Source organism: Micropterus salmoides, unplaced genomic scaffold (assembly GCF_014851395.1).
Source record: "Micropterus salmoides isolate LMB-PRFRI ecotype aquatic unplaced genomic scaffold, ASM1485139v1 Ms_hic_scaffold_23, whole genome shotgun sequence".
Classification (NCBI taxonomy): Eukaryota; Metazoa; Chordata; class Actinopteri; order Centrarchiformes; family Centrarchidae; genus Micropterus; species Micropterus salmoides.
The window spans coordinates 12,318,852-12,335,422 of record NW_024041484.1 but is presented as its reverse complement, the minus strand read 5'-3'; the positions used below and the strand labels follow the sequence as shown (position 1 = coordinate 12,335,422).

Genomic DNA, 16,571 nt, shown 5'->3' with positions numbered 1-16,571 from the left:
AAAAAGAAAGCATGGTTTTGTCTCTTTTCTACAAAATTACCAAAAATGATTATCAAAGCTGGTAGGAGCAATTCTGAGAAACTTGTAAAGATCTAGATAGCGTATGCAACTCCTTAATATTGCAACAGCTAAAATTCAGCAGTTGGAATTTCCCTGCGGTAAAATCCCATCCCTAGGAGATAATGGAGAACTCAGTTGGTTGTCCTTGATATGAAACCGTTTGGAAACCTTGGCCCAGTCCCATCCTTTGAAAACCAGCATGTTAAATGAAAGTCACGCTACAGTGGTTCGCTTGGAAATGTGGTTTTTGATGCTCGCTTGCGTCAGCACGCAAATAAAGCGTGGGATTCCCCGATGTTTGATGCGCCTGTTATCTAAACCACTGCGGTATTTCTGCAGCCTGCGAGTCTAACGCGAAGATACAGGGAAATGAGGATTCCCAATACAGTGAGCTGATATGAGCGGTACCCGTCTTAACACATTGCTGTAGACGCAACATTAACTACTATGGCTGGCTATGTTGCATTCACGTGCTATAAGAATTATGTTAATTAGGTGCGACCACTAGCAGTAAAACTATGTATCAGTTGCATGTGTAATCATTATGTGTAATGTAACTGCACTTCAGTAATAATATTTTCTATTTTTTAGTCATTTTCATTCATTTTTTCAAATATTTTTTCTTGCTTTGAACAGGCTCTGTATGTGTATTGTCACAACCTGGCTCAACAGTAAGTGACAAAAGTGGGAAACCACACAGTCTGAAAATAATAATAGATATGTTAATAAGTAAATTAAGGAAAATATACAATTGTAGGTGTCAGATCAGTATGTATGCAGTGCATGTGTGAGAGTGTATGGGTGTAGAACACAAAGAACCAAACTGTAGACAGGCCAGGAGAAGAGAGAGTCAAATCATTAAGCAGGCTCCTTTACAGCCACCTGAGCCCCACCTGCTCAGGCAGGTATCAACTCTACCCACCAATTACCTGGATTGAAGGGACAAAACGCAGCAAGATACAAACAAAAGAGAGCCCAAACCTGGGGCCGTCACAGTATGCGAAGTGAATCAAGCATGTGTCAATGACGTGCAAATTAGTGAAAGCAGTATGGTGAAAACCTGTCATACCACTGTATATGAGTTAGCTGAATTACAGCGTGCTGGTGCTAACGGGTCACGTTTGACATAATATCAAACACCCCTAGTCCACATAAGTACGATTTTACAGCGGGTACATGAAGGCGGCATAGATGCATCAAGAGGAATGTCAGCCTCGGGAAGTAATCCAGCCTCTGATTGGTCAAAGGGAGTCACGTGACCATTTCCCAAGCGGAGTTTCCACGACAGCTGGAAGCCGAGCGGCACGGGCGCATCGCTTCTTTGCTAAAATTATCGGAAATAACACGACTTCTGCTCGTCTCAGCACCTCCAGATAAACCCTTGTCTGGCATGGGCGACAAGAGGAGTCCCACAAGGTAACGACCGAGTCAGTGTGTTCGAGATATTTAAGCTAAGAGAGGGGAGCGGACATCGACCAGCGCGAGGGAAAAAAAGGGTTTTCTCCACGGTCTCGGTCTCTCTCTCTCTTTTCTCGCTCTCTCTCTCACCGCACGTGTGTATGTGCGCGCGTGCGGGTGTGTGTGTGCGCGCGCGGGTGTTAAAACCTCATCGCCAATTACAGTGTCGGATCACAGAGCGCTTGCAGATGATTTCCTAAATCCTATAGGCTTACCCAGATGTTTGCTATCGATAGCCTTCGTGGATGCGAGCTGAACTCACTCTTGTCTCCTCTCGCCCCCTTTCCTCTTCTCTTCTGCCACCCAATTTTCGTGTTTTAATTTTCTTCTTTCTGTTTCTTTTTTACATTTATTGTTTTAAAAGGCCGAAGCGTCAACCGAAGCCCTCCTCCGACGAGGGGTTTTGGGACTGCAGCGTGTGCACGTACAAGAACACGGCAGAAGCTTTTAAGTGCATGATGTGTGATGTCAGGAAGGGGACATCAACAAGGTAAGCGATGGATATACATTACCTTTGGTCTCTTTTGCATTAGTGGGTCTCAAATGGGGGTCCTTGGGGACTGAGGGGCAGCCCCCCTCCCACCCCCCAGTAAAATGACAGTTTAATCTCACTACCACCCCTTTCCCCTATAAGCAATTTGTGCATTTGTACCACGAGACAATCGATTAATAGAATTTTATGTGTTTTTCCCCACTGTAACTATACATATATAACTATATAGCTATATGGCTTGTTGTTCTCTTGTATTTTTCTGGTGATAATTGCATTTATTCTGTTTGTTTTGGTGAAAAAGACAACAATTACTTTATCAAACTCAACATTTGTGAATCCTCTTTTCCCTCTGAGCAGAGCATTGTAGCCTACTCTATGTTCTTGGCCGGGTGTTGACACTGACCTCCGTAAAATGAGAGAGAGGGATGGCTTGCTCTTTAAGCACACACATCCATCTTGTTGCCCCGGAGATATTTGTAACAGAAAGGGCGGTGAGGTGGGGGGGGGGGGTTACTCTTAACAAACTCACACACACAGGTACTCAAGCAGAAATATACAGCGTGTAGGCGCACACACACACTCTGTGCCCTCTGTGCTGTGGCTGATATTTGTCCTGACACCAGTGATTTGAAGCAGGAAATGACTGTTATTCCTGAGTGGCAGTCATTATCAGGATGAAAACACAACAAAGGACGAGAGGAGAGGAAGTGCAGCCGTTAGCTCTGGCTATGGGAAGCAATGTGTGTTGTTACATGATCTCCCTCCTTAATGTATAGCCAATTATCCTCTGCGTTAGCACACCTCTCCCACTGATTTAAACAGCAACACCAACATGTCAGTTTTGATGCCTTTTCAGAAATGTGGTATTTCCTCACGTCAGTGCATGCGCTTCTAAGGCCGTGTGTGTTTTTGTGTGTGTGTGTGCACTTGTGTCTGTGTGTGTGTGGGAAGGCTAGTTGTGAAAAGAGGTTGTCAGAGCAGCTGCCAGACAGACAGCCATAGCTCATTACTATGCAACAGCTTAATCAGCCTGCTGTCATCAGGACACACACACGCTCACGTACAGATGCACTCAACATGCAAATTTTACACATGACTGCATACATATTCGTACACAAACACACGCTCTTAATACACACTCAAGTGCGCTGTTGCTGCTCGCACAAACATAGAGATTGAGCGGCAGACGCGCTGTTGTCATAGGGTCCTGCTTATTGCAAATGAGCGTTGATTGTTGAGAGGACACTCCAGGGACTCTGTGTGCTTCTGTAAAAACAAGCGGCTTTGCCAAGAACCTGTCTGAATCCTCGCGTCATCAAAAGCTGTGACACCCTTTGTCTTCCCCATCTGGGCAGTTTTTGGGGGGGAAGTTGGCAAGGACACAAGGACCCAGAATTACCTCGCTATGCCCCTGACACTCGGCGACAAATTTAGAAAACGTCCACGTGAAGGTCTTATTGAATGTTAATAACCCACTGTCTTCCCAACTGCAGTGCTGCAGAAATGTTTTAGTAGTATTAGCAGGAGGAGTAGCAGTGTTGTCGTGCTCTTGCAAATAGCCATACGCAAACTCTTACTCACACCACACGCAGGCTAAGGCTGCAGCAAAATGGCCACACAGGTGGTCGCAGATGTTAACGACCGAACACAGCGGACAACTGGATATCTCAGCAAGCAAGCTGAAGGTGCTAAAGGGCAAACGACATGCTGAATATAAATGTAGGATGCAGCAAAATTCCCTCGGTGGTTGCTAAACAAGCATGACTGAGCTATTACTGCGAAGTAATGAATTAAAGCCTGACACTGGCATGGAGTGTCCAGCCGTTAGAGGAAGTGTCCCATAGCCTGAAGGTCACAGGTTTGACAGCCAGTCTGGGTTCTGAGGAAGTGGCTTAAATCAGCTCATCACTTGTCAAAGAGATCGAAAAACACCAACTAACTGCATAAAATGTCACTTTTGCCTGACAGCACCTGTGTCTTTTAAGCAAGCACTAGAGGCGATGAGTGCTAAAATAAAAAGGCCACATTTTTGGTAGAGAAAGATAGCCGTCGAGATATACAGATGAATGTTTTATGAAGGTGAAGTTTAGCAGGCCTCACTGCCTAGATCCCTCTGATGTGGAGAGATGATCGACTGCAGGGACCCGACCCCGGCAGCTGATTGAACGTTGTCGAGGTACTGTGAGTTTGGCTGAAGACGAGGGGATACATCAGCAGGATTAGACTCTCTTATCGGAAAAGGTGGATTGAAATGGAAGCGGGAGACAGACTGACAAAGAGGGAACTGGCTGACACGCCGCTAATTCTGTCAGTGGCTCGGAAACTTGCACGGCTACGAAGTCAAATTTGAAGAAAGACAAGGGAGACCTGCACACACAGAAATAAGTGTTTAAATATTCTCTCTACACCTACAGTTTTAGCTCTCTGGCCGCAAACCTGATGTAGCCATTTGTGCAGATTAGTATAGAAAAAAAGATGTTTCTTTTCTACGGCAAGCTGCTAGCTTACAGTCTTTAGCTAATTAAAGCTCTCTCGGAAGAGCTTTGGGATTGCAACATATCATGCAGCCTCATTACCTTAAGACTTTGCTGAGGAAAAAAAGTGGGAGAGACATTTTATCTTCCTGCCACTCTTCGGGCTCAGTCCCAGCCTTTGAAAACCAGCATGATAGATGAAAGTCACCGTGCAGCGGTGCGGTACTTCAAAAGAGGCTGTTGATAAGTGCAAGGTTTGACTCCTACATCGGCGGAAATACCCAGGCAGGGAACCCTTGGGCAAGACACTGAAGGGCCTCCCACTGCACCCGTCGTTATGACCTGTCCTGGATTTAGAATATCATCTTAATGTTTAAAACATAGATGGAAGATGAGGCACGTTTCAGAGTTAATGCTCCTCTCTGGTGTTTGGAAGAAAAGCTGAAAATGTCATGTGAAGTGGCGTTGACAGACAGCCTAAACACCGCCCATAGCCAAATACTACTGGTTGTAATAGAGCGGTGTGTGTGACCTTCTCTGGTGTCTAGCCGCCGCCACCTGCATCTGTTCACTGAGCTGTGCCCTGACAAGTCGGGCCCAACAGGGGAACACTCGCTGTGTGCATGCTCTGCGTTCAGGAGCTTGTTGGGCAGCATTATATTTCTACAGGTCAGGACAGTGAGCTTGATCATGTTCCTATTAGTTCTCTCTCTGCCTCTGGCTCTCTCGTTTGTGATCACTTTCGCCCCACCTTTTTGTCTCCTCGTTCTCACAGCTATTTGTGTTTGCTCTCTGTCTGCCTGCCTCTCTCTGGGTCTCCTTCTCCATCTCGCTCTCTCTGTCTCTCCAGGAGTTGAACTTAACCTCGGGCGTCTCTCTGTGACAGATTGACTGATGTGCAGGTTTTGTCAACTCCACCTAAACAGCACAAGCCGTTCTGTGCTGGCTGGGAACCTGTCAGCGTTTGGCTGTTCAGATGTTGTTTTATCATCCTCCGTGCAAGCTCGCCCTCGCAGTGCACACATGGAAAATTGGGCTGTAATTGTGCAGTTGGCCTGATGTGCAGTTTGTTTACCCTCTTCAAAAAGTAGCTTTCAATATAATATAGTCCATAATATAGTCCAGAGTATCTAGTGCAAGATTTTAGCATATTTATTGAGTTTATTTATACATATGAATACAATAAAACACTCAAAACAGAGGCAAGGCAAATATGTATGAAGGCAAGTACTTATATACAAATACCTATAAGTAGAGCTGCAGCTGTTATCTGTAATCTGTTTTTTTTTTATATAAAATGAAGTCCAAAAGGACATCTTAAAATGTCTTCATCGGTTTACACAAATCTAAAAAGAAATTTTCATTTGCTATATCGTGAAGCCAGCAAATACACCAAAAGAAGACGGTGAATAATCACATGTAAACAAGATAAGTGAAATAAAAATGTTAGCACAAAAATCCAATAAGCAGTGCAGTGGGTAAAAATTGGTCAGATTGTTGGAATTTGGCAGCTCGCATGCATGAACTTTATGAATCTAGCCAGCGATTGGTTGTAGTAGATATCCATTCTAAATATGAGATACTGATCAGCCTGCAGGAGCCATCTGATTGTGTGAAACAGAAACTGTGAGCCATGGCATGGCAGAGGCTTTCATAGAGAAAGTTTATCTACCGAGTATATGGTTTATTTTAAATTGGGTATCAAAATGCAATACAGAACTTGTAGTGCAAAAAGGAAAGGATTAATTATCTCTTTTTTTCGGTCTGTTTATTCTCTTAAAATAGCTGCACTGGTAAAAATGTGTGCAACTGCCACAGAATAGTAATCTTCAATACATTATGTACATTAAAATGCTGCCGGAAGGAAAATTTATTCGTTTGAAATGCACAGGGTAAATTAATGACTTTGCTGTAATTTTTATATTGTTCCACTGCCTGTGTACACATTTACACTTACAGGACTTGAATACTTGAGTTTCCTTTTGGCAATAAAATCAGTTATCCTATCCATACATATCTATTAAGCGTATTATTAGCCTCATGGTAAGGTTTGACCTCCTCCACACCAGTTAGCTACATGTGTGAGAGAAAGCTTTACCAGACACCACCATTTGGCTGCTGTGCTAATGTCAGTCTGATAACACAAAATGTGCAACTAGCAGAGCGCACCACGTTTGACTCTCACCTTAGAGTCGTGTGTTTTCATTCACCTTGAGCACTGACAATCAAAACGCTGGGTTTGTTTTGGATTGTCTTACAACACCTTTGGCAGTAAATGTTAAATGTTGCGTCACGCACACCCTCACACAGTAGAGGGATTAATGAAACACATCCAGGTGTTTTCAGACATTTCTTCGTCGTGTGCGTTCTCACTGTTTTGGAATCGTTCTTGGCAGGCACCAACAAACGCTGACAAACAGGTTTCATGAGCTGGACCTGCGAGTGAGAGTGACAAATTGTTATGTAAGTAAAATGACTGATACAAATTGCATCTGTAAACAGGTATCACGCGTGTAAAACACACTGTGTATCGCCAGTCAATGTTTGATCGTGCCATCTAAATGATCACATCCCCTTAGTCACACAGCATACAAACACTGAGTGTACATCAGGGACAATGAAGCTGGCTGTTATCACGTCACTGTGGCTCAAGATTATAGCTACGTGATAAGCCTGTAATTACTGCAGTGACACTGATGCATGACATACTGCTCTGTGTGTGTGTGTGCGTGCTGGCGGCCTGTGTGAGAGGGGAGAATGTGGTATAGTGTGGCTAGCGGGCTGTAGAAGGTGTCATAAACCACAGGACGTAGAGAGCCATCTGTCTCTCTCTCTCTCTCTCTCTATCTCACACACACACACACACACACACACACACACACACACACACACGGTGATAGCATGTACAGGCAGGGAGAGATATTAATCATCGGGTTGGAGGAGCTCCCAGGAGCAGCCTACAACCTGCTGATAGAACCTAACACACACACGTACACCTACACCTAGATTGAGAGAGTGTTCAACAGGGCATAAAATGAGCTATTTCACAATGATCTTACAATCATCACAGAACAGTGAGATGAGATTTGTTTATAGCAGCGCACTCCAGCGCTTATTTTCAGCCCGTCAGCTGTCCTGTGGGCTGTTTGCTCATCACACAATGTACTCGACAAATGTTAGCAAGCAGTCCAAACATCTGCAGAATTCTGTCCTGCTGTCTTTTGAATGCAACGCATTACCAGTTAAACGTTGTTTTTTTAAATCGCAAATGCCTGGTATAATGGCCACAGGTGCCCTGCCAGGAGTAGACACACCTTTATCCAAAACTAAAGCTAAAGGCAGCCCTGACTTAAAGCAAGATACTTATTTTATTTAGAAAAATACTGCACCTCATTTGTATGGACCTTTCAGTCCTGGCACAAACACTTTACCTCCTGATGCCCTGCAGTGGAGATTTAGGATTTGTTACAGCACCAGTGTTTAGTTTTATTAACATCTGTCCACCCAAAAACATAATAAAACTTGTGTGGCTTCTTCCTTTAAGTGTTGGGCTAAAACAGTTGGTAGGTGTACTTTGGCAGAAAGGAGTTCTCATGTTCTCACGGTCTGTGAAGAATTGTGAGTAACTGTGATGTTATGTTCGGAAAAGGGGGGGCGGGGTTGCATTGGAAGAAGTGTTGCTTGTTTGTCTTAGGCTAAGGCACCCACTTAAAAGCCCATTGAATTATCTGGAAAATGCATTGTCACAAAGCTGAACCTCAGCTTTGCCTACTAGGGTCAAAACTAATCACATCAAACCACCTGGTTGCCTGATGGAGTGTTTGAAGTTACTGAAAAGTCTCTGAATTTGATATCCCCTTGTCTGTGGGTGTCTTAGTAGACTAGACCACTCATAGTCGCTGTTTTTCAAAGTGGTCCTTTTAGAAAGGTCATTATGATTTGCCTATAAGCAGGTTCTGGCTCGTACAAACTACCACACCATCTGTGAGTCTCTCTGTCAGTGGTGCTGCTGATGACCCGTTTGTCCTCTGTGGCAGAAACTAGACATCCTGGCCAAACCACCCTGAGTCATAATTTGACCACATAATGAATTTGTTATGGACAAACATTTGCAATCAGATTTTGACCGAATCAGGACCAGAGGAGATCTTTTCTGGTAGTGTTAGTTGTTCGAGTGCCTTTTTTTTCTTCTCTGTTTCAGAGCACAGGCCAGAAGAGGAGGAGTGTGAGGTTAGTGGGTGCATCAGAAGGAGGAAGAGAAGGATAGCTATAGAGTGTGTGTGTGTGTGTGTGTGTGTGTGTGTGTGTTTATGACATATTTGCGTAGGGGTCAGCCAGAGTTCCCCTGTCAGTGAAATGTGTGAGGGATCAGTGGCAGCATGTGTACTCTCTAGCTCCTCCCCTCAGGCAGGACGTGACAACTTTGTCTTTAGTTTGCGGTTCAAAACAAAAGATGTAAAAGGTTATTGGGGCTGGAGAGGTTGAAAGTGAAAATAATGCGTTTGTTTAATCTAAAGAAAGACAGAAGATGATGGAGAGTCTTTCACTAAGTGCTTTGGAATGCTAATAAAACAGGAGCAGAGGTGAACAGGAAGACAACGGCGGACGACATTCTGTGATTTAAAAGCTAAAAAATAAAGAGAGTAGGATTAATACCCATTGTTTTCTTTAACCTCTCCTTTGCAAGGAAATTTTATTCAGCGTGTTTAGACCTTCCTCGTAACATCCTCATTTCCCAGTGCGGGTTTAACTGCTGTAGAATAGATGGCATGAGAGGAGCAAATATTGTTTGGAACAACAGATCCAACACGGAGTATTAATGTCAGAAAGAATAGGCTGTTACATTAGGCACAGAAATTCCTGTTGGAATCAATAGACACACACACACTCCGCCAGCTTCCAGATGGAGGCCAGTAGCAGAGGCCTAAGTGCTAAGATAATAACCATCTGATTGGGTTAACAGAGGCAGCTCTGTTTAGGCCTGCCCCACCGTAATATTAGGTTGTCTGTCTCCTCTTTCACCTCCAGGTTATTGAACTGGCTCTATTAGTGAAAATCTACTCCACTGTAATACATGAAGAAGATAGGATGTACAAAATATGTTTATAGTTGCCCCCAATTGCTCTCAGGCGCAGCCAGTATTTTAGTTTGAAATTGAAAAGATCATAATTCGCCCCAGGTGACAATTTTTTCTCTTTTGATCGCACATAAAGCAAAACATACTAATGAGACAGTAGTAATTCATCTGTTCATTACATACACATACAGTAGGTCACACAGAAAACATATAAACCGCATAATGACATGATCATCAATCAAAGACAAACCAAAGGAGGTGCTGAATGAGGCAGCCGGCCGTCTTGTTTTTATATTTGGAAGCTGGTAACATTTGGCCCGAGGGCATGATGGTCGACTCTGTTGTGACAATCGCTGTTCTGTGTGTGAGCTTCGGTAAATTTCAAAAGACCGGACATTTCTATATTGTATCCGGGTAAAAGGATGTCACGGAAAGCAGCACGTTACTTGAGCTGGAAACCAAGGACTTTGAGAGGCCTCTGCTTTTATTTAAAATGTGTCAGCAGTTCTGCAGTGTCGTGCTGACAAGACAGACATATTAGAGGATCTCTACATCTCCTCCCAATCAGACAGTTATGTAGGCCAAGAGACCCATTTGCATTTCACTCTAGCCTTGCTAGTTTCACTGCATGTTCTGTGAAGGCAATGATAAAAAAAAACTGACTCTGGGAGAGACTCTTTTGAAGCTGGGCCCCAATTTAGGTCATCCCAGAACTGTTAAACAACAGCTTTGCCCTTAGAACAAGACAGCAGACCAGCAGCCCTGGCTTATATATTTCCTCTTAGAAAATGAGGTGGAAGTCTCTAGATTAAGCTAAATAGGCCACCAAGGCTCTTTTTGACTAAAATGTAGAGCACTGCACAGTAACACTTGGCCAGGTGCTCAAACTAATTTTGTGGATGGATTTTTATCAAGTCATGTACATTTGTACGCTCTCTAGGGACTGTGTTACGCCCTCATAATTACATTAGGCAAGTGCAGAAGGACATTTTTCATGAAGCACCTGGAGGCCAATGTTTTGTAATTGCAATACTTTTCGAAGGGTTCACTCACAGGTTAGGACACTTGAGTGAAGCTGTCGTGCAGTGTTACCAGCAGAGCTTTTGGAGTTACAGTATAAGAGCACAGATGCATTGCTTGGCTTAAATTCTAAGACACATTTTTTATATTTTATAAGCAACAGTTTAAAGCATGTATTACAGAAGACAAGGTGATGGCACCATTTTGGCATGTGAACAACCAATGTTCATAGGAGATCTGTTGTTAAAATAGTGTAAAAGCTTGTAAAACAGTGTAACTGGCTGATGAATTATGAAATTTGTTTTCAGTGTTGAGCTAATTGCAAATATGACTGCTCAACGGGGCTCAGAAAACACACTGTGCTCTTCTGTGTTCTCCTCATGCCCTCATGCTTCATCTGCTCATTTCTGTGTGTGTGTGTGTGTGTGTGTGTGTGTGTGTGTGTGTGTGTGTGTGTTGGCATGCATGTATGTGTACAGCCATGTGCACATGCCTAAATGCACCTTAGTGTATCTCTTGTTGATCGTGTTGGTTTATAAAGCAATGCATATGTTTTCAGGTGCACCCATTTTTTGATTTGTATCCACCACTTTGGCTTTCGATGCAGTAACTGCATGCTATGATGTGCATTGGTGCATTCAAACGTACTACTGTGTCTATGTGTGAATGTTTGCGTGCAAAATCCGGCACTAGATGTGTAGGCTCCCTCAACAGATGGCCTTTTCAACACACTCGCCTCTCGGCTAGGGTTCCTGCCAGCCCCAAAACACACACACACAGACACTCCTGCACAGAAACACGATCGCAGCCTTCATGCATGCAAACTGTTGCCAGACCAGTTGCATAATGTATCATTTTTTGAGACAGCAGGCACTCATGGAGGATGGAAATGCGACTGTGAGGGGGAACATTTAGCTAACCTTGTTCCACCGAGCTATGTTTGAAATGCGATTTGCCTTTTAGCATTTTGTGGAGCAGTCATTGCCATCAGTGAGTGAACACTGTTTCTCTGTCATCAATAACAAACCAGGGACCATGGCTTTTGATACCTGAAATAAGCCAAGGCAGCAAAATCCAATACACTGTGTTTTGTACATAATATATAATCACATTCTTAAAATAACATCATGGAAAATATAGTTATAGTCTGACAAAAGCCACTAACACAACTGACAGTGATGGAGAATGCGAAGTTGGTGAGGGATCATGACCCTGATGCTGCAATAGCAACTACTGGTTGTTGAAAGAGGCGGCAGGTGACAGGATTTATGAGTGCGTGCACCATCCCCTGGAGTGATAAAAGAGAGTGCAGTGCAGGAGAACAAGACATTCCACATTTGGGAGGAAAGGGGAAAAACATATTGGGTGTAACCTTTCAATTAAAATATGACACAGAACTGATGTCACTTTTCTCCTTTATTTACAACACCACACCACTGTTAGTTTCATGGATTTCTCTGTGAGTTAGCTTGTAGTTTTATAAAAGCATGCAAAGAGAAAACCATACTGAAACCATCTGAATTCAGTGTGTTTTGCGCACATAGAATCCCTATCACATCTCTGTGTTCACCAAAACCGCTCATTCTGGGCACTAAAACAAGCCTGTGCAGGTATACACATCACAGATGGCTGTATCCTGAGTTTTAATCTGAATGCACTCAGTGTGTGTTGCCACTTGCTGCCAGTGTTAAGAACATTTCACCAGCACCATCCTAACCAGCACTGGCAGGGATTATTGGCTCTTGATTATGGTGGTAGGATAGCATGAAGCCATGTGTTCACTGTGATTTTCCCTCTCATTAATCTGCCACACTCTGTCATCCCACCACTCTCTCTCTTTGTCTCCCTCCACCGGATCAGGAAGCCCCGTCCCGTCTCCCAGCTCGTCTCGCAGCAGCAGGTAACGCAGCAGTTTGTGTTGCCCTCGCAGCCCAAAAAGGAGAAGAAGGAGAGAGTAGAGAGGGAGAAGAGCGACAGAGAGCCGGCGCTCAAGAAGAACAGTCACAAGAAGATGAGGTAAACAAGCTGACACGAGGTGGGGGGGATCAACAGGAATCAGACATTACCGGGATGCATGAATAAACACCAGAAACTCTAGACGGTGTTTCCGTTCTGCCACCTGACGTTAGGTTGATGTGTTGTCATATTTCATAAAGCACTTCTAAAGATAGAAGTGCGGAGGGTGGGAAACACCAGAAATAAATTTCAAAGCAGTGTCTGGAAGATTGTCTTTGGAGTTTTCAGTGACAATGAAGCAAAAAGATCAAGGTGCTTTTCACTCTTGGGTAAATCAAATCAAAAGATAGTACTTTGCACTTGTTCAACGTGAAGTGCAAGGGATGATTAATACAAAACCTCATGCAGGATTTTAAAGAAATACTCTAAATAAGCGTTCTCATCTTTCCTTGTTTTTTCTCACTTTCCCCAAATGTTTCTCTCTATCACAAGGCCCAGATTAAAAAACATCGACCGGAGCAGTGCCCAGCACCTGGAGGTGACAGTTGGAGACCTGACAGTCGTCATAACAGACTTTAAGGAGAAGGCCAAGCCCTCGTCCACCTCAGCTACATCGTCCAGCGTCGCATCCACGGCCGACCACCACAACCAGAACGGCTCCAGCTCAGAGAACACAGAGAAGGGGCTTTCCCGCTCCTCCTCGCCACGAGGAGAGGGAAGCTCGGTCAGCGGAGAGTCCCACTGAGTCACCCCCACTCAAAACCTGCCCCCTGCCCCTGGCCCCGGCCCCCACCCACATCTCATCTGCAAGTCCACGGGTCGCTGGTGGAGCGTTCTGCCTCTGCTTTAGAGCTGCACAATACTGACTGAAAAACATTTTTTTGTGCTTTCTTTCTTTTGGATCTTCCAAATTTCAATAGGAATTGTGGCCCATTTATCAGAGAATGAGTTGCCAACACATCAGATTTAGCGAGTTTCAGTCAGTTTAAAGATTCTCCACAGCACTGGAATTCTGCATTTAGAAAGCAATATGAAACACATCTTGCTCCATCTTTGAAGTTTTTAGTGATCACCAATTTCACTTGGACATTTGGTGCAATTGAAAGGATCCCACACGCTGTCCAAAACTTGCTACTAGAATATTTACTAAGACAGCTTTATTCTGACAAGGAACTTCTTCAGTTTGGACAAGCTTTATGGTTTTGTACGGTTTCCTTCAGATGCACCTGCCTGTCAAGTTTTCTTTTTTTATAAATATTTTTGTTAAATGAAATGTGCAGCCCCACCCTTGACATCATCTTCAGTGGCCGGCAGAGTGACCTTTTCTACCCCCATGTGGAATTTTCAGCCTCCGTCTGGAATCTTTACCTGCCTGTTAAACACCCAACCATCCACTACACACTCTGTGTCCCTACACTGAAACTTTCAACTTCCCAGCAAACCTTTGCTCCTGTCCCAATTACTCTGATGTTTTACTTCTGGACTGCCTCTGCTGTAGTGGGACTTTTTTGACAAAGCAAAGCAGCAGTACTCGCACTGGCACCATTTGGTGTTTTTGCGTAATGTTTGGAGCAGGTTTGTGTAGTTCGGCTAATGCTTGTTATGGTTGTATAAAGGAACCGGGCAGGTTTTGATAAAAGTCCTTCTTTTAAAGAGTGCAGTAAGGTATAGTATATTATTTTAAAGGATAACACCAGTGTTTTCTGTTTTCAGTTTGTGCCAATAATCTACCCCTGTTTTACGTTACTCCCAGTTTGTCTGCACACAGCCAAGTTAGAGATACAGTCAGGGTTTTGTTAAAAACTTTGCAGCCTTTCATTTTCTATAGGATATAAACATAAATCACAACCCTGCATTAAGTGATATTTTTGATACATAGAATCAAATCAGTTTTAGTAATGTGTAAAGCCGAACATAATTACTAACTCTCCAGCTACATGCAGCTTTTAGTTCATTGTTTTGATTTGGTTTGTTTTCACATAGACCAACCATAGCATGCCAGTTCAGACAAGCTTTTGTTACAGTACCTGGCCAGTTGCAATGGCAGAAGATTGAAGTTAATTAACTACTAGCTAACTAGCCAAGTACAGTACAAACCAGAGCTAGATGTTTGGCCAATACCAGCTACTAGCTAACTAGCTACTAGCCAAGTACCACCCAAACCTGAGCTATATGTTTGGTTACTATTGGTCAGAAGGCCAGACACACTAATCCAAAGGGATGCTTATGTTCGTATATGTATTCTAGATATACAAGTTGGCAATTATTGCTAACATAAGCCGCAACAGCTAAAATCTGTCTCTCAGGGCTTTGTTTCTTTAAATTTAATTTTCAGTCTTCCTGTATTTACACCCTTCCATAATATCAAATCAATCACTTAATGCAGCTTCAAGGATTAACTCAGTTTTGTAATTAGTTACCATCAATGTGAAACTTAGGCATACTTTATCTGTCACATTGTAAATGTTGTAGACAAAATGTGTGTCTAATCACTGACATCCTTCATGATAATGTTATACCATTGTTACTGTCAGTCACATGACACCCACAGAATGAGATACTATCTAAGCAAAAAACATTACACAAAAAAGTTGAATGCACAATGACTGAGGAACTGTCAACTAAATGTAGGAGGTAGTGAAGGGGCTGTAGCTGTAAACGACACCGGTATTGTCCTTTAAATCTCTGCTGCACAAACAGGGCCGCACCTGCTCAGTGTCACACCAGGGGAAAACCAGAGGGCGCTCATACTGTTCTGCTCCCACAGTGGACCCGATCTGGATACATCATGGTGCTTGTACAGCAGAAAGAGAGCTTTGACTTCTGGTAATGCACATTTATCAGCTGTGCAGGCGACGGCCTGCGGTGTGATGGACTTAAGAAACTGTTTAAATTCCTCCATTTTGATGTAGCAAAGTGGGGGAGCTTTAGAATCTACTAAACTCCCAGCAGAACAACTATAGATCAACCTAACTACACAATAACTTATAAAACTTGTAGAGTACTACACAGATAAAATGGATATTTCTAAAATATTGTACTACAATGTTTTGATGTGGTTGTATTATCCATCATACCAGTGTTATTGTCGAGATTTTTACTTTAACATTTTAGCACAGATCCTGAGAACCATCATGGCATGATAATATTATGGTCTCGGTGTATTGTGGGACAGGCTATGTCTCTTAGTTTGTTAGCATCGTTTAATGTGTCAGAGACGTATTCTCATAGATTCACTGCACTAGCTGGGACTAGGTGTGTGGACTCGCGAGAACTATTTGGATGGACATTTGTTATTTGGTTGTGACAAAAATGGAAAGACTTAAAAATATGTCAGTGTCACTTGTTGATATTTTGTTTTGTTTTGCTTTGCTTTGCCATGCTCAGTTGTTTTCAAATCTGTGAACTTGTTTATTACATGTCTGAATAAGAAAATAACAAAATTCCAACAAAACATGTCTTTTCTTATGCATACAATTTTACTTTTGTATACTCGTCTAGGCTTTTTATAAGCAGAGAAGTATTTTTTTGTTGTTTTTAGCTCCACCTGGTGAACGACCTAATAACTGCTGCTTATCTTCAACATAACATGGTTCAGGTTCAGAGTTTACCTAACAGATTGGGCCCATAAACTGTGCATACAACATAGTTGAGGCAGAAATCTTCACAACAGAATGATATAGGCGTACAGTTATGGTCATATGTTATGGTTTACACACTAATTAATTAACCACTACATTAGCCAGTAACCTTATTTTCCTATGCTACATGAAAATGCAGTTGACGTTCAGGTCTGTTGTCTAGTGGAGCCACTACAATAAAGACCACTGGTCATTTAAAGCCATGAATGGATCTTTTCAGAGGTGAAAGCAATTGAAAGTTGCTACAGACGGAGCCTGGGGGGGTGGGGGGGGGATAAACTTTGCTTATCGCTCCCACCCTTCCCCCATTTAAGATCCCGACCTCCTGCTTCTGTTGGATGATCATGTGCATCAAGTGAAATGGCTTGAATAGGGATAAGACCCGGAAGTTT

General features: G+C 43.1%; 1 protein-coding gene across 1 annotated transcript; it reads left to right on the top strand.

Annotated features, from left to right (window-relative positions):
• Nucleotides 1-1,310: 1,310 nt before the first annotated feature.
• yaf2 (YY1 associated factor 2) lies at nt 1,311-15,994 on the top strand. Its single transcript, XM_038738348.1, has 4 exons — nt 1,311-1,476; nt 1,883-2,008; nt 12,443-12,598; nt 13,031-15,994. Exons 1-4 carry the CDS (start codon nt 1,451-1,453, stop codon nt 13,281-13,283), a joined length of 561 nt encoding a protein of 186 aa, XP_038594276.1. The 5' UTR covers nt 1,311-1,450; the 3' UTR covers nt 13,284-15,994.
• Nucleotides 15,995-16,571: the final 577 nt, after the last annotated feature.